At 53.4% G+C, this 18202-nt stretch overlaps 1 protein-coding gene across 1 annotated transcript in view; it reads right to left on the bottom strand.

Annotated features, from left to right (window-relative positions):
• The window catches only part of XXYLT1 (xyloside xylosyltransferase 1), a 158275-nt gene that overhangs the window by 48917 nt on the left and 91156 nt on the right, over window positions 1-18202 (bottom strand). The window contains exon 3 of the mRNA XM_062210008.1: window positions 15172-15304. Coding sequence (XP_062065992.1) covers window positions 15172-15304 — 133 coding nt within the window. The remainder of the gene's footprint in view (window positions 1-15171; window positions 15305-18202) is intronic.

The raw sequence follows: 18202 nt of genomic DNA, 5'->3' as shown, positions 1-18202 counted from the left end.
ACAAAGGGACCACTTTCCAGCAATGACCAGCACACAGGAAGGCTAGCGGAGCCGGGCAAGGCCCCGTGGCAGGTGAGCAGCAGAACGAGATGTCAGCTGGCGGTCTGATCTCAGCCTGTGACCCTACCTCTCCGCTGTGCTCAGGAGTACCACCTCGGGCCCGTTCCATGACGCAGCTTCCCCCGCCTGAGACCGGGCCCTTCCTCTAGCAAATGCCGACACTCTCTCCCCAGAACCTGCTGGCAGGCCAGGCTCTCCAAGGGCCCTGGACACCACTGTAGCACAGCAATGCAACACCGAACCCCGTGCATGGAGCACTCAAGTCTTTCAAAACTGTGGGAGGTTAGCTCAGGTCTATAGACCAGAAACAGCTAGGGTTTCAGTTCAGTTTTATTCCAATGTAAAAGTTAAGCTGATTTTTTTTTTTCAGTGACAACAGAGGCAATGTGGTCTCAAAGCAGCCACAGAGAAGGCCCCTGCGGCTGTGACAAATGTCTCAGGGCTGTGAGACCCAGCTGCCAGGCAGCACCAAGGAGTAGAGGCCCTTGGAGTCAGCTGCTGTGGAACTGCTCTGTGTGCACTTGGAGGGACACCCACAGGGGCGTGCTCCCCTCCAGCCAGTGGGGGACTAGGTTTACAAAAGGCTGGCAGAACACGCCCACTTGAAGCTGCTAACATCCGAGTGTGCCTCCGAGGTTGGGGGATGACACAGCACAGAAAATCTCCTGGTAGGGCCGGCGCCATGGCTTCGTGGGCTAGGCCTCCGCCTGTGGCATCAGCATCTCATATGAGCGCCAGTTCATGTCCCAGCGACCCCGCTTCTGATCCAGCTCTCTGCTGATGGCTTGGGAAAGCAGCATAAGATGGCCCAAGTGCTTGGGCCCCTGCACCCATGTGGGAGATCTGGAAGAAGGTCTTGGCTCCTGGCTTTGGATTGGCCCAGCTCTGGCAGTTGTGGCCATTTGGGAAGTGAACCAGCAGAAGTAAGACCTTTCTCTTTGTCTTTTTCTCTGTCTATAACTCTACCTCTCAAATAAATAATGGAGGCACACGTGTTCTGTACAGCCACGTCTTGGGGTCACTGCACCGGGCTCTAGGGGTCCTCTAGGCTACTCCCAAAAAACGTAACTGGCTCTTCCAGACCCCGTCTTCTGTCCCTTCCTGCTCCTCATGGCCCCAGACTTCCTGGGACAAGCGCGTGACCCCTGCTGATCATCACGATCAGCACAGGGCAGGCCCAGGCAGGCCCTGGGGAAGTGGGTGCTGGTTGTAAACTGTACACCTGTGTGTTTCTGCTGCCGATAAGGTCAGCCCTCGGGATGCTGGTGTGGGGCTCAGGGAAAGCTACACACTGGGACCCTGGCTTCCCAGGTGAGCACCATGGATCCGCGTAGCCTTGCTGGTAGGGGCCTCCCTCTGGCCGCAGGGAGTCTGCCCCGAGAGGGAAGGCGTTCAGCCACGGCACTGACTTGCTGGCCCTGAGCAAGGATGGCTCTGGGAAATGAGTTTCCCTGCAGATCTGGAGGTTTCTATGGGAGGAGTCTGCAGGCATGTCCCATGTGGCCTCCAATTGCAGGAGCGGGGCCAAGCGGGAGCAACACGGGGAAGCAGAGTCTTAAACGTAACTGACAGAAATGCATGCTCTTGAACCACTCCAACAACAAAATAGCAGGTGGCTGGGGAAGCAGTGGGTCCCCATGGTGGCCGGTGATGCAGCTCAGCCCTGGTGAGTCAGGGACACTGACAGGGCATTCCAGCGTGAGCGATGGTGCCCTGACGCCTTCCCATCCCTGTGGTCCTGCAGCTACAGCAGTGCATCCACAATTGTTGGCCGAGCTAAGAAAGACTTTTCCATTTACCCTTCGTGTTTTACAAAGGAGGAAACCAGGCCAGAGAGGAAGGACGTGACCCCAGCCACCCAAACCCACCTTTCCACGCCCTCATCAAACGGCCATTCGGTAGGAGGAGGAAGGAGGAAAGAGGCAGCGAGGGGATGGGAGGGAAGAGAGCACAAGTGGTTTCAATCCCCAGGAGTGGGTGACACACGGAGCACATCCATGGCTCCTGGAGAACCCAGACTGGCTGTGCTCACGGCCCCCAGGCCTCCGCAGCAGGATGGGGAAGACAATACAATAGAAATGGGCAGCTCTCGCAATAGATACTAAAATGGGATTTCTGCGAGTAAGAGGCAGATATTGAAACTCTTTAGATGAAAAGAGATTTCTAACCACAGTAAATCTTTCTTATTACCTTGGATGGATGGATGGACAGATGTACAAACATGTGGATGGATGGATGGATGGTTGGATGGGTTGGTGGGTGACAGGATGCAGCCATTATGCTAATGCCTCTAGGCTAAGAGAAGTTTGAATCCAAGTCATGTTGCAGATATATATATGAAAAAACAAAGCCTGTGCCCTGTAGTAACTGAATTCATTCCCTCTCTGGTATGGAAGCTATGGGGAGCCTGACTGGATCCATTCCACATTCAAACTACCTCACTGAGCTGCTCTGATGAGCAAAAACCCCAAGAAGCCTCCGGCGGGCCACATACAACTCTCTACACACTCATCACAGCATCACCAGGGACATCAGCATGCTGTGAAGGAAAGCAATGAAACCATTTGCGGGAGAAACTCACACAGGTTAGAGCAGAAACACAGCCTATGACAAAGGTGGCTATAGTTGGAGACAGCAGGGCAAGTTTGTAGGAGGCTCCAATGTCAAGGTAGGAGCTTGCATGCTCATAGTTATTCTAATAGGAAGACGGATTCACAGGCAGCACCTGCTGCAGATTCCACGAAGGGGAACTCGGTGATGCAGGCTGCATGGTCGTGAGTGTCAGGCTGCAAAACCCCTCAGGATCCCACTCTTCCACGGAAGACAGGCAGGGTCCTGAGGTTTAGTCCTAACCAAGTAACCCAGCGACCCTGGGCAAAGGCCACCTACCCCAAACTGAGTCACTTTTGCAAAGCAGAGATAAAATGACTTGCCTTCCTACTTCACAAAATGAGTATGAGCAGCAAATTTAAAACACAAATATAAAGCCTGTAAATAGTTGGGCACTGTTCACACCTACAGGATCATAGGCAGGAAGTTCACAGCGCACAACTGAGTGGCAGATAAGACTTTGTCAAAGGACATGGGGACTTCAGGCTTGAAAAAGAAGGAACCAAGCTGAGGCCCAAGAAGTAAACACCTGACTGCTTCTGGACCATGCCAGGAAGTGGCATTGACTGTAAGGACCTTAATCACAAAAGTCTAGATCCAAAAAATGGGTTTTCAGCCTGAGAAATGAACACAGGGAGTGAGAATCAGAAATAGTTGGCCTTGGTAAAGTCACATGAGGAAGTCACAAGCTTAGGCTTGGCTGGAGGCGGCCAGGGCACCACTCAGTCACACAGTCACAGCAAGCCACAGTACCCACGTGCAGCAGAGACAGCGTTCTGGTTCGTCAGTTGTTGGAGCCAGGGCAGAGGGGGCTCTGAACTAGAAGGCGGTGGAGTAGGGGAAGTGAGTGTGAGGCTTTCCTCCGGAGCACAGGTGTGGAGCTGTACACAGAGATCGACCATACCAGTGCCTCACAAAGCACCAACACCACACTGATGAAAGCTATGCTCAGTTTGTATCCCAAAACAACACGGGTGGCTACCGTGGGTCACTTCCACCCTGGCCACAGTTTCTGCCCCTTTGCCGCGGGACTTTCCAGCCTGGTCTTCTGCTTCATGGAACAGGAAAGCAAAGTCGTGTTTTTCTTTATGGTCAAGGGCATGCATCCGGCCTGCAGGCTCAAAGGGGCGCAGAGAACAGGGCCACCCGAGGCAGGATGCGCTCCCTTCCTGCACGGCATGCTCCCTTTCCAAGCCAGGACAAACCCCCTCCGGCTTCAGAGGCAGCCCTACCTCAGGCTCTACAGGGCCCTCTCTGTCCTGTAAACACTGCCCACGACCGACCACACCAAGGCAGGTTCTGAACTGGGTAGGACAGGGAGAGGGCCACAGGGCTCTTATCAAGCTCCTCCGTGCTTGCTGTTGGGTAACGTGGCCGTGACACTCTTTCATTCTCACCCAGAGGATCTGGGCCAGTGACTCTCAGTCAGGGGAAGAAAGAGGGACAAACCCCAGCACATCAGAATCGGCAGGCTGACACGGGAGTCCTGGGTCTCAAATGCACTGTGGAGGGAAGAGGAGAAATCATAACCAATATGCTGGCTGTATCTCTGAAAATAGAGGAAACTGAGGCTAGCACAGGTTCAAGTCCCAGCTGCTCCACTTCTGATCCAGCTCTCTGCTATGGCCTGGGAAAGCAGTGGAAGATGGCCTAAGTGCTTGGGCCCCTGCACCCATGTGGGAGACCCGGAATAAGCTCCTGGCTCCAGGCTTCGGATCAGCTCCGCTCCAGCCACTGCGGTCATTTGGGGAGTGAACCAGCAGATGGAAGACCTTTCTCTCTGTATCTCTCTCTCTCTCTCTCTCTCTCTCTCTCTCTCTCTCTATATATATATATATATATATATATATATATATAATTCTACCTCTCAAATAAATTTTTTTAAAGAGGTTTAATTATGGGGCCGGCACTGTGGCATAGTGGGTTAAGCCATTGCCTGCAGCACCAGCATCCCATATAGGCACTGGTTCAAGTCCCAGCTGCTCTACTTCTAAACCAGCTCTCTGCTAATGGCCTGGGAAAGCAGCAAAAAATGGCCCAAGTGCTTGGGCTCTGGCACCGGCATGGGAGACCTTTAAGAAGCTCCTGGTTCCTGGCTTTAGTCTGGCCCAGCCTTGGTCATTGTGGACATTTGGGGAGTGAACCAGCAGATGGAAGACTTCTCTCTCTTTCTCTGTATCTCTCCTTCTCTGTAACTCTGCCTTTCAATAAATAAACAAATCTTAAAAAAAAAAAAAGTTTAAGTATGTCATGTGAAGTCATACAGTTAAACCAGCCATCAGCTCAGCTCTTGCTGACCTTGGGTTGGATACTCTCCCTATGTTCTAGTCCACTTCCACACTGGCAAGAACACGTAGCTTTCCAGCGATCTGGATTTATTCCTACAGCTACAGAATTCAGCTCCCCCTCCTTCATGGCACTATTTGAAAATGAGAACCAAGCGTTACAAGTCTAAGGATCCCGGGCAGAGAGAAGAGTATCTTCCAAGGCACAAGACATCCGGGAGCTGGGTGGGAGCGGAAGGAGGGCGATCAAGAGGTCTCCAGGTCAGGCTAAGGAGTTTGGTCTTTAGAATGAGCACAATGCCTCGTATACAGTAGGTGCTCAAAAACACCATCACCAGTTACTCTGGAGACACAGAAGAGGCAGGGTGTCCCCTGGCCGCACAGATTGGAGCGGAGGTGGGCTGTCAGGGATGCCAGGAGACTGTCCAGCGTGAAATAAACTTGCAAGTCTAGCAGCCGGTCTGGCTGGAGACCTTGCAAGACGGCAGCAAATGGGGCGACATGATGGTGAGGGTCAGAACAGGCGGCAGGAGGGAAGGTCTGGGGCTATCTCCAAGTGCAAGGGCTGTGGCCACAGACACTTCCACAACGTCATTTTCTGACCCTCGGCTCTGGGGCGGAGCCAGCCAGCTAGATGTGTTCCCAGAGGCTGGTGCACAGTAGGCCATGTGGAAACTATCACAGCGGAGCTGTGAAAGCCACTAAGATAGCTTAGTGTCAAGATGGGAGGCCAAGGGCCAGCCTCCCCAAACGCTCCCAGGACATAGGCCAGGCTCAGATTAATTTCCTAAGCTTACCTTGGGCAAGGCCAGGATGGGAGTCTGTGTGTCCACTTCCCCTGCCCAGGGTTGGGCTGGATGTGGCTTGTCTGGCTTCGCCCACAGACCCCCACTGGCTTCTCTTAGTCCAAGACCCTCCCTCCTGCAGCGACCGGAGATTCCGATGCAGTAGACCTAAGGCGGCTTTTCTGAGCCTTGTCCCCTGGCCTGAGGGTGAAAGCCTCTCCGTGAGGACACAAAGGCAGGCGAGCCAGCCTTCCCAGCCTCGGGCAGAGAGGGTGCGGCCCTGCACAGAATCTGCTGGGCACGCGGCTAATGCACCAGGAAGGGCAGCTCTCGAGAATTGGTGAGACCAGCGGGGATCCATGACGCTGGCAAAGCATTTGCACCTCTCACAGGCAGCAGCCTCGCCTGCGCTTTTTCCCACCGATTCCTTCCACATGGAATGATGGCCAAATCCCAGCTGTCCGCTCTCAAAAGCAGCAGATCAGTCTGCAGGCAGTGTCAGTGCCGGCAAGGAGCTGACGAGGTAGTCACCGGGAGATGGGGGGCAGCCCTGTGTTCGGGGCTGTGTGCCCCCCCCCCCCCAAATTCACATGTGGACTTCCTAATGTCTACTAGGATGGTGGTCGCAGTGGGGCCTCTGGCACGTGGTTAGGTCATGGGGGTGGAGCACTCACAGTGGGGTTGGTGCCCTTAGAAGAAGTCACAGAGGGGCAGGCATTGTACACAGTGGGTAAAGCTGTCACCTACCTTGCCAGCATCTCATATGGGTGTCGATTTGAGTCCTGGCTGCTCCATTCCCAAGGCAGCTCTCTGTGAGTACGCCTGGGAAAGCAGAAGATGGCCCAAGTACTTGGGCCTCCACCACCCACGTGGGAGACTCAGGTGAAGTTCTAGGGTCCTGGCTTCAGCTTGGTCCAGCCCCAGCCATTACAACCATTTTGGGGGATGAACCAGCGAATGGACTATCTCCTGCTCACCCCTCCACATTCTGCCTGCATAACTCTTCCTTTCAAATAATCATTTAAGAAAAAGGGGGTGGGGGCAGGAGAGAGCCCCCTCACTCTGTCAATAGGAGGAGGGCCCTCACCAGACTCCCATCTGCCAGCACCTTGAACTAGGACGTCTCCGCCTCCAGACCTGGTGTTTGTACCGCAGCCTGCCATGACCGAGACGCTGGCTAAGCTTCGCTTACGGGGAGTCACGCTTACTCTCCACTTCAAGAGAACAGCGCCAGGATGGCCCAGTGCTTCCTCCAACAGATGCCAGGTCCAGACACGCTGTGTGACGTAGCTCTGGAACGAAGCCAAACACTAACCTAGTGGAAACACGAGTGACGTTTTGCTGCGCTGACAACTTGGAGTGAACTCCCCCCGCCCCTCGAGAATGCCCACACCTTGTCAGACTCTAAACATAGCTACTGGCCTCGATAACTGGACTTCAAAGTGCATTTGGTCCCTCACTCACGACAGCATGGCTTAGCAACTTCTCGGCTTCACAAAGTGCAGAAGTGAAATGCATTCGGTAGAAACTACAGTTCGAGGTCTGAATGTTGATCTCCCAGGCTGTCAAATCATGACTCTCTCACGATGCTGGGTGGCACCGAGCACACAGAAAACACTGGAGTCCTCCATGGCACCAGGTCGCTGAGCTGTGACATTCAGGAGTTAGGTGTGCTAAATGCATTTATGACTTCATATTTCCAACTCATGAGGGGGTGGCACAGCCTAATCCTGCCTTTCCTCCAAATTTCACCCCTCCTGTGGTTCCGGTAGGAACAGATCTTAAACAACAAAGACACCAAAATGTACCCTAAGAACCAGAAGCTTGCAACAGCTGTAACACACATCTTACAGTAAGTTTCCTATTAGCTAAATTAAAACAAGGACAGGGAATTAGTCGTACTGGAGGAAAACTTAATTATCCAGGAGACACCTAACTATTCCTGAGTCCAAGGCCAGCCAAGGTCTTCGCCACCTTGGCAGAGCAGGCAGCAAGGCCCGGGGCTGGTCTACACACACGCTGGGCTCCCTAAGGGTCTGGCATGGCCTAGGCTTGTCTTTGAGGTCACATCCCACAGACAGGAGGGTGATACGAGAAGCAGCAAGCACACAGCCACGGCGTCCCCCGGCCTCGCCCTGCAATTCTTTCTCCCCTCTGGATGTCTCTCGCCACCCTCCTCCTGGTCTGGGCCTTCAATCTCCCAAAACGTACCTTCAGACACCAAGAGTGGTGAAAGATGTTTTATGCACGTTAAAGCTGAAGCAACTACCAGCTCCAATAATGGGTGAGTTTTTTTATTTCCACCCAAAATACATTTCTGCATGAGCATTATGCGTGGCCTTGATGCTTGTCATCAGGTGAGTCTGAGTTAACTTATATGCATATGTATATGTGTATGTATATGTATATGTGTGTGTGTGTATATGTATATATATTTGATGAAAATTTAAGTTGCCAATAAAAATCAGCTATTTTGAGGAATGGGAGAAAACAATTAAAAGAGCAAAGTATGACTGCAATCCAAGCCCGTCAGCATGAGGACACACTGGGCTCCTGGCCAACGGCCCAGCCTTTAGCCATGTTTTTTTGCCTAGATGAAGCTTTAAGCCAGAGGCCGTGAGGGCTGACTCTGGTGCACTGATGTGTTTTGTTCAACCAGTAGATTGCTTGCTTAATGTTCTTTTCTATTGATAGCAAGAGATTTCTGGCTTCTATTAAAAAAAAAAAAATCTGGCAACACTGGGCCCTTAGCACCAAAAACATCAGAAAGAGAAATTAAAAACTAGGGCATAGATGGGTTTTCAAGCCATTGTTTTCCTTCTCTCTTTCATAATCCATTTTTAAATTTTCAAAAACTTCTTATTATTTCTGGAGGCATTTACTTGAAATTAAACTGCTGTGTCCTGAGTTTCTGGTCACTGGCGGCCTCTCCATGCGCTTGTGACAATGTGCTGTACTGGATAGGCACCTTCTCTTCGGAGAGCTAATCAGATGTTCTCCCATCTTACCAATTTTAAGGATTTTTTTTTAGGTTTATGTATTTGAAAGCCAGAGTTAGGGGGTTGGGGGAAAGAGAGAGAGAGAGAGAGAGAGAGAGAGAGAGATTCCATCTGCTGATTTACTCCCCACGTGACCACAATGGCCGAGGCTGAGCCAGGCAGAAGCCAGGAGCCAGGAGCTTCATCTGGGTCTCCCACATGGGTAGCAGGGTCCAAGTACTTGAGCCATCCTCCTCTGCTTTTCCCAGGCCATAACAGAGAGAAGTGGAGTAACCAGGACTTGAACTGACATCCATATGGGATGTCAATGTTGCAGGCAGCGGCTTTACTCACTATGCCACATGCCAGCCCTTCCATCCGATCTTTATGCAATGCAGTGCGTGAGCTGGGGATGGGGGCTCTTCTGGCCTTATCAGCTCACTGCAGTTCCTGCACGCATGTCCCTAGGTTCTGGCTAGCAGGGGAGGACAGGAGGTTCCTCCCTCCTGCCTGTTTCGGTCATGCAAAGTGTGCTGCTGGATCACCTGTCTTAGTCTGTAACCTCGGACAGTGCTGCAAAGACGTGAGATCTGAGCAGAGAGGCACCTGCAGGACTGAGGTCACAGTTGGTGTTCCTTCTGCTGACATCTTGGCAGGAAGGAACAGACGAAGGAAAGGGGGGTGCCCCTCCTCTGCTCAGGCTATCCCTTCTAAACGCCAGGATTCATCTTCAAGTCTTTTCCTGGCCTAGACACCAGCTTCCAGGCTCTCTGGAAGCTGAACACCAATGAGTTGCAGTTATGTCACCGTGGACATGAAAATCTCATTCATTGTCAGCCCAAGTAGAGGGCCAGGATGATGTGACCTTCTTTATGGTTCCAAGTTCCTGGTCCTTGGGCCAATCCACATAGGATGGTCTTTGCACTTAAGAGAGAAGTTTCATTCTATTAAGGGAGGCAGTAATTATTTTACAGAGCCAAAGGGAATCAAGTGAACCAGAAGCAGCCAAGTGCACAGGTCCCTGACTCCCCCTGGCTGAGGTTAATGAGGCCCCAGGAGCCTCTCCATGACTGCACAGCTCAGAGGCTCGTCAGGGCCGGCCGGCCTGCTAATGAGTGCTGTCTACAGAGGCAGATCCTGCAAGTGTCCAGGTGGATCACCACACCTCCTAAGTGACTCTGGCTCCTCAATAAGCATCCTCTATCCCAAATAGTGATGTCAAAATCCCAAAGACAGGGACGGCTGGAAAAGCCGGGTTCCTGGGTCAAATTCCCATGGGCAGCTTCTTGATGCTGCAGTCAACTCTGCCACATCCAGACAGAAGAGCAAGGGGTTCTCTAGGACCAACAGGAAATGGGTCACTGCAGGAAGCCACCCACCACAGGTGCTCTGGGATATTAAAATCGCCTCTATTGTTGTGGACCTGTGATTTTCTCCCTGTAATACTGTCAGTGTGTGTTTTGTAAACTCCTTGCACTGCTCAGGTACGTGGTAAAGCATGAAGATGGCTGGTATAGACGTTACACTCCCACGGGTAATTTCCCAGGGGAGCGAGGACACAGCCTTTGGGTCTTCCACAGCGGGAGGCAGCTTCCGCTATGGAGAAGTCCTTAAATCCAGGGAGGGAGTCGGATGCTGAGAAGGCAGATTCCCAGCAATTACGCTGAGTGGCTGGTGGCCCTCAGTGTAGGCAGAAGTAAACCGAGGCTCAGGGGTGAAGTGAAGTCCCTGGGGTCACACAGCCAACAAGTGGCACAGCTCCGACTCTGGATGCGGCTGGGTGCCACCCAGCGCCCGGCAGTGAGTACATGGTCCGGCCGAACACCATGGGCAGTGCTCTGCAGAGTATAGCTTCAGAGAGGTCACAGACTCGCCCTCACCCAGGGTCACACAGCGTGGCAGGGGCACGGGCAGAGGCAGGTGTCTGTGCACGCCCGCCATTCCCAAGTACTAGTCTCCACTTCCTCCCCAGCACTGCCCCGAGAGCCTTCACCAGCCAGGAGTGGGATAAGGCAGCCTGGACGCACATGTACACTGCAAGCATCCGGAAGGAAACTGGCTGGCACAATGCTACCCATAAAAAAGAAATAAACACATAAAGGCCACGTGACCTAGAAGGCGCGGACACTATTAAAATACTTAACACAAAAGCAAATTCCTGCCTGGTGGTATGTTCTCAGCAGCTGCTTCCAGCTCGGGCGGGTCTGGGCTCACTCCAGCACACAGGGCCTGGGCAGCCCGGGAGAATGAAGGCGGAAGCCCATGCCCCGCCAACAAAGCATGCATTCAGAGGCTCCTCGGGAGGCCAGCTCCAGGACAAAGTGACCATGACCACGGGCTGTGGCCCCGGCTGCCCAACACAAACACACACACTCTCTTTCTCACTCACTCGTTCCAGGGTCAGCAGGAGCCCTGCGTGTGAAGCCCAGCCAGGGCCCTGGTGGCCTCTCCAGTGACCGGGCCCCAGTCCCTGCAGACAGGTGCAGGTCGGGCTGTGCTTCCTGAAGACTCTGTTCCCAGCCCTCACTCTCTAGGCCCTGTGTCCCCTTTGATCTGCTCACCCACGGGTCTGTAGGAAAGCCAGATCACAGGCAGAGGCAGAGCTGCCAAGCCAACAGGATACCCTGTTAAATTTAAGTTTCAAACAAACAGCCAATGATTGTTTAGCATAAGTATGCCCCATGCCACATTGGGGACATATGTATTATACAAAATAGTACTTATTACTTAGGAGAAGTTTACTTTAGCTGTCCTGTGTGTTAACTGACAACCCTACGCTGTCGGGGGTGGGGTAGGGCAGGAGGAACCTGGGAGACAAAAAGCCAGGTAAAGAAAACAAAAATGGCCTTGTGAGGAAGAAGGGAAGAAGTGAGGAAACACTCTTCCCTGTGTGTCATTTCATTTGGGTTCCCCAGTCATTCTGTGCATCGCTCTACAGTATCCCCTTACGGGTGAGAAGCCAGAGGGTCGAGTCCAGTGACCTGCCGAGTGCCTGGTGGGTAGTTCGCTTCTGAGTACAACCCCTGCTGCTGCTTCTGCAGCAGGCTGCTCTAGCTGCGGCCACGCCTCCATAATTTTCATAGCCCACATGTAAAGAGCGTTCAATGGTTTTCTCCACTTTGCTATTACGTACACGAGGAGGCTGCCGGCATCCAGCCTTCACCATCGTGCCCATTAGGAGGCCCTGGCATCCACCCCCAAACCCCTAGGGTAAACAGAACCATTAAACAGTCTACCAAGTATCTCAAGCAAGTCACTGATGCCTGCAATCTGAGTGGTATTTCTTGAGAAAGTCTGGGTTGGCCACAGGCTTGCCATGGTCTAGTTCACTGTATATAACCCTTCCAACTGCACTGGGGTGCAGGGATCTATACTTCTTGCCATCACCCAAGACATGCTTCTGTCCATAATCCTTAGGCAATTACACGCTGTGTAATCCTGGATTTGTGAGCCTCAATCTTCTGTCTCCCAGTCCATTGTGCCTGTGGCAGCCAGTTCTTGTACCCGGGCTGTTTCAAAACAGATGTAAATTCTATATTTGCAAAAATATAGTTGTCTGTTCACAGAAAAGTTCCTCAACCCTTTTTTCCAAGTGAATACATCACCACCGAGGACCTGCCCAGGGGTCTGGTCCCCTAGGAAGAGGCAGAGAAAAGGAAGGAAGGGCAACATTCCACTGAAAATGACCACACGCACAACTTTCAGATGAACAAGGTCACAGGATGATTCACTCAACAGAATTTTAACAGGGATCCAAGACAGAAAGAGCCCCACCCCCTGCTGTAACATGCCACAATTCCAGCACCATTGCCCAGAAAACAGTCGGTTCAGCATACGTTTGGGAGGAAAAATTGGAGAAACTATTTATCAAGTGGACAGTAGGAAATATTTCTTCCTCACCCTCCTCCAAGGTTGTAACAATGAAGGCGCACAAGAGAGGGAACCAGTCACAAAGGCGACTGAGACTGACCGTGCCCGCTTCTGAAGGGTGGTCACTGTGGGGCCAGTGACTACAACGCGACATAATGCAGGGATCCACATCTACTCCTGCTTAGTAAATTTCCATATCCAGACAGGCTCACTTCACCAGTCAGCGCCAGCTTCTGCGCTGTTTTACTGTGTTTTCAAGTTTTCTTTTCTTCTTACAGCTTCTTCTAGACTTCACCTTAAAGTGCCCACTTCACACCTCCCCACTCAGGGAGCCAGTTCCAAGAGGGATCTTGGGGGTGGCGACCAGGCAGCCATCAGGGCAGGTGGCCCAGCTACAGAGACCCCACGGACCATGATGGCCAAGTCTAGAGAGACCAGGGTTGAGGGCCCTGCTCAAGGAAAAGGCCCAGCTCCATCTGCCCTTCCACCCCCCTCAGGCCAACCCTCATTCCCCCCCAGGCCCCCCTCCCCCACAGCTGCAGAAAGCCTACAGCTCTCTAGTGGAAGAAGGCAAAACTCACACTGCACTCGTCAGCCAGCGGCCAGTGCACAGCTGCACAAGCCCCAGCGTCCACGGGGCAGCCACGCACAGGTGTGGAGCAGAGGGCCCTGGGCATTTCAGGTGGGGCTTCCGCCGGTTTGGGGGGCCCCAGCCCTGCCAAAGGCATGCTCCAGGCTCCAGTGGCCGTTCTCTTTGCGCATAATGCTAAATTAAAGATTCTGAAAGTGCGGAAAACTCAATTTCATTTCTAATCTAAAACCCTTCTGAGATTTCTTTTGGGAAGCCCAGACAATTAGACTGATTTAAATTACACTGTTTATGAAATCCTACGCCTACAGAAAATATAAATTCTGGCCAATATCGTTTAAATTAAGTGTGATGAGGTTTCCAGGTTTCCGCGCATGATTCGTGAGAAGATTCCAGGCCAGGGCTCGAAGGCATCACTACTCTAACTGCATTTCCTAATTAGGCCAGTCTCAGTATCCCAGGGATCCCAGGCCTCCCAGAGCACTCCCAGCAGAGCTGCAGCTTCCCACAAAGGGCAGACAACAGGGGACAGGAGAGCTGTGACCACCGGCGCCACAGCTCGGGGAGCAAGGGCCTCGCTTGTTCCCCATCTCAGATGGAGGAAGCAAGGTCCCAGGTGTGGTGGCAGTGCTGAGACGAGCACCTAGGACCTGGGACTCTTTGTTTAATGTTCCATCTACCACCCGTTTGCCATCCAAGACCCCGAGCATAAGGTACACCGTGCACAGAAGTGAGGGAATGAGGTTGGCACAGGTAAGGTGGCAGGTGTTTGTCCATGCCCGCCCCCTTCCACCCTGCTGCAGGGGCAGAAGCCCTGGCTGTGACTCCGGGCCAGCCGGTGAGAGGATTACGTAAGGCCCCAGCAGCTATCAGCTCTCTCAGAGGCCTTCAGGAATTTCCTGTTATGTGAGCTGGGGAAGCGCACCCTGTGGAGCCAGAGCCCCGCAGCTCTCCAGTGACTGGGCCCCACTCCAACAGTGTCCCCAGGGGGACAGCAGTGGGGCTTGCACTGAGAACAAAGAATGAAAACCCAGGGCAGAGTGAAATCCCAGCTCTTTCCAAGCAAACCTGAGCAGCTCCCGCTCTGGCTGAGTTGTCACTCTGGTCACTGGAGGACGAGAAAGCAAACATGCGCTCAGGGCATGGGCCTCGTTCTTAACAAAAACTTTTTTTTCTGCTGCTCCTTTTCTTTTTTTAGCGAAGGAAAACAAAACTGTAAGACCTGGATTACACACAAAAGACGACACACAAACAGGTCCACAAGCACCAGACGGTAAAACAAGGCCCTGTGGCTCACCTTCCACATCCCCGACCCCAGTCCCAACCCTGCCACCCTGGCTGCAGGGACCGTCCTCTCCTTGGTCGTCTGACAATGCGTGCTTCCCTGGAGGTGACAGCTCAGTTTCGCCAACATGCACACAGCCCCAACGCGCTCTGTTGTGTGGCTGCCCGGCATTCGGCGGGGTGAATACATCTTATTTCTCCATTATGCTGGCCCACACATTCCAGCTCCCACGAAGGATGCTGCCCTGAACGTACTGGCTGTCAGGTGCTAACGTTTCTACGCGAGATGCACTTGACCATGAAACCCTGCAGCGTGCACCAGGACTAGGTGACCCACGCCGTCCCGATGCCACAGCTGTGCTGCCTCTCCCTCCTTACGACACCACCCACCACCCCACGCCAGTGGAAGAGAAGGGGGGTCACGGCGACACAGAGCCCAGAAGGGACATTCTGACACCCTGTCTGTAAGACAAAGCCCGAGATTTAAAAATTCTGATCTTCACAGAACCGACAATCACAACTACTAGGATTTCCAGAAGCAAAATGTCACAATCTCCCTGCCAAAATGACCAGGCAGCATCTGTGGCCGGAGAACCCCGCTGCCGATACCATGAACCGTACGCAGTTACCACAGCACACTCCCAAGTGTTAGGGACGGGAACACGGCACGAGAAATCCAGACAGAGTGGATGTCAACAGCCACCACGCACCTGTACACCGGCTGCATCTCTCTGGCTATGCCAATGACAGCACCTGGCAGGAAATTGTCAAACTCCTCGAACAACTCCCGGATGTTGGTCTTATACTTCAGGTCGAGGTCCAGTTGAATGATCCGCAGAATCTCTAGAAGAAAGAAAATGACAATGCTAAGAAATACAGGCACACAGACACAGACACAGACACACACAGACACACAGACACACAGACACATCCTGGGAGCCTTGACAGAAAGGGCCCTGGGCTGTAACTGCCATCACCAAATGCAGCAGAGTCATTGCTGGAAACAAGGGTCCTTCCTTGACCTGCAACTCCTCTGCAGCGGAAGTCTTCACCAACAATTGCCCAACCCTTCCCTCCAACCATGCACATCACTCCATTTAAAACTAGGTGACTGGGGCCGGCGCTGTGGCATGATAGGCTAAGCTTCCACCTGCAGGTGCCGGCATCCCATATGGGCACTAGCTCTAGTCCCAGCTGTTCCTCTTCCGATCCAGCTCTCTGCTATGGCCTGGGGAAGCAGTAGAAGATGGCCTGAGTGCTTGGGCCCCTGCACCATGTGGGAGACCTGTAGAAGACTCCAGGCTCCTGGCTTCGGTTCAGCCCAGCTATGGCTGTTGTGGCCATCTGGGGAGTGAACCAGCGTATGGAAGAGCTTTCTGTCTGTCTCTCCCTCTATAATTCCATCTCTCAAATAAATCAATCTTAAACAAAAAGACAAAAGCAAAACAAAACAAACGAGGCGACCATGTGCTCCACACTGGGCCTGTGGTCTCAGCGTGAGCATCAGCAGCCCATTTCCCTGCAGGAAGGCTCTGCCCAGGACGACAGGTGACGTGGACGCCCTACATGAAACAAGGCGTCGTCCCGCCCTGCAGCCCAGGTGCTGAGCGACCCACCAGAGGTACGCAACGCCAGCGCCTCAGGCCCTCGTCAGCACATCCTGCACACCAAGGCCCTGCCTGCGTGAGACACTCACCCAGGGAGACACGGCTGAAAGGCCTCAGATCTGGCCATGTTTGTAATCTCGCGATGCCCTGGCACACAATAGCTTTTTCCTTTGTCGCCTCCAGGTGACTCCGGGAGAGAGGAGGAGGAGGGAGGCGCAGGCTCAGGCCACTCTGTCACCCTACACCTGGCCAAGCCTGATTGTGCTCCCACAGGTGCCAGACACCAGGCTGGTTGGTGGGGCCCCTGCCCACAGGGAGAGACTGCAGGTGATTGACAACAGGGGAGGGGCTCGTGCTGGAGCATGCAGTGGAGGGGGGCACATGCACCTCAAAGCCGGGGTGCTAGGGCAGATGTAGAAGGGAGGAGAGCAGTCCCAGGTGGTGAGGAGGCCACCTCGCCTGGCAATTACAGCACGAGGGTTCAAGTTCTACTTCTGCTGCAGATTTGGCCTGGGACCCCGAGAAAGATACTTCACTTCTCTGACCCTCAGATGGGACGTTTGTTACAATGAAACAGGGATGACATAAGGCTGAGGATGCAGCAATGTGGGAGACGGATGTTCCAGGCCATGGCGAGCTTGGTGAATAGGAAACTCGCTGGGGCTTGGAGCAGTCAAGGAAGGCTTCACGGAGGAGGAGGCCTGTGGGCAGGTATAGAGGGGCGAAGCGACATCAACACCCACTCCAGCACACTGGGGCTTCCCCTCTGCCCTGGACCATGTTCTCCCGCCTGCCCTGTGCTGGGGACAGGACACCCATGAATTCCACTGAGGTCAGGGGGCAAGTCCTCCCCGTCCTGGCTCCCCCACCTCGCGGCACAGGGTTTGGCGCTTGGCAAACGCTCAGGAACATTCGCAGAATCTGAAAGCCACTTTCTAAATCAGTTTATGAAGAAATCACAGTTTACAATTGAAAAAGAACTGATTCATCTGTTCCGTGTTCTATTTTCCTTTGTGGCGCAGACACAAGAGGTCGGTTGACATTCTACAGGGCTTTTCTGGGAAAAACACAAGCCAAGGTAGAGCAGATGAGAAGTCGGCTGCTCAGGCCAGAGAAAAGCTGGAGGCGCCAGGGCCGGCTTCCCTGGACCCCCGGCAGTGGGGAGAGGCTTCGGAAGGAGGGTCTGCCCAGCAAATGCAGCTCTGCCTGGCTTTATGCTGCCCTCGCCGCTCCCGCCAGGCACACAAGCAGCAGGACTGTTTCCCTGGCTGCATGGAAAAACCCCGTGCCCAATGCCAATTCTCCAGAAACCAGGAGAGGTGATCATCCTGGGAGCAGGGATGTCAGAAAGTCAGGCTGGAGACACTGCTGGTCTCCTGGAAACCTGCCCTTCACAGAGAGGCAGAGACCAGGGACAGCGTCCAGGCGCCTGCTGCTCGGACGCAGCCCTGAGGCTCTGGGGGAAGGAACGGACATTGAGCCAGAAAGAGGGTCCAGGAATGAAGGTCGCAGCATTTGGTGCAATGATTAAGTCACCGCTTGGGACACCCACGTCCTGTTTCAGAATGCCTGGGCTCGAGTCCCGGCTCCGATCCCAATTCCAGCCTCCTGCCAGTGCACTTCCTGGGGAGATGCAGGTGATCGGCTCCAGGACGCAGGTTCCTGCCACCCACAGGGGAGACCTGGATTGTTTTCCAGCCTCAGGCTTGGGCTTGGCACGGCCCCAGATGTTGTAAGCATTTAGGGAATGAACCAGTGGATGGGAGATATCTCTCCTCTCACTCTTGCTCTTCTTTTCAAATAAATAAGAAAGTTGCAATTACCAAGAAGTCATGATGAGTCATCAAGGGGACAGCTGCTGCCTGGCGCTCAGGACGCACACCACACACACCCCCTTCAGCCACTTCTCTTGCTTCCTTTAGTCCATCTCCTGCACCCCAAGCTCCCCTCCTGGGCATCAGGCAGAACCCTGGTGGGACAGGGACAGGATAGTCCTCCTACCACCCCGGCAGAGTAACCGCATCCTCCCGGGCTCTCCGAATAAGGAGGGTAGGAGATAAAGGCCTCTGCCCAGGAGACGGGGCAGCCTCACGGATGCATGATGGCAATTCGTGGTGTTAGCCAAGCTGTGAAA

This window comes from Lepus europaeus, chromosome 2, assembly GCF_033115175.1.
Source record: "Lepus europaeus isolate LE1 chromosome 2, mLepTim1.pri, whole genome shotgun sequence".
Lineage (NCBI taxonomy): Eukaryota > Metazoa > Chordata > Mammalia > Lagomorpha > Leporidae > Lepus > Lepus europaeus.
The sequence above is the reverse complement of the archived record's forward strand: the minus strand, read 5'-3'. Positions and strand labels throughout refer to the sequence as shown.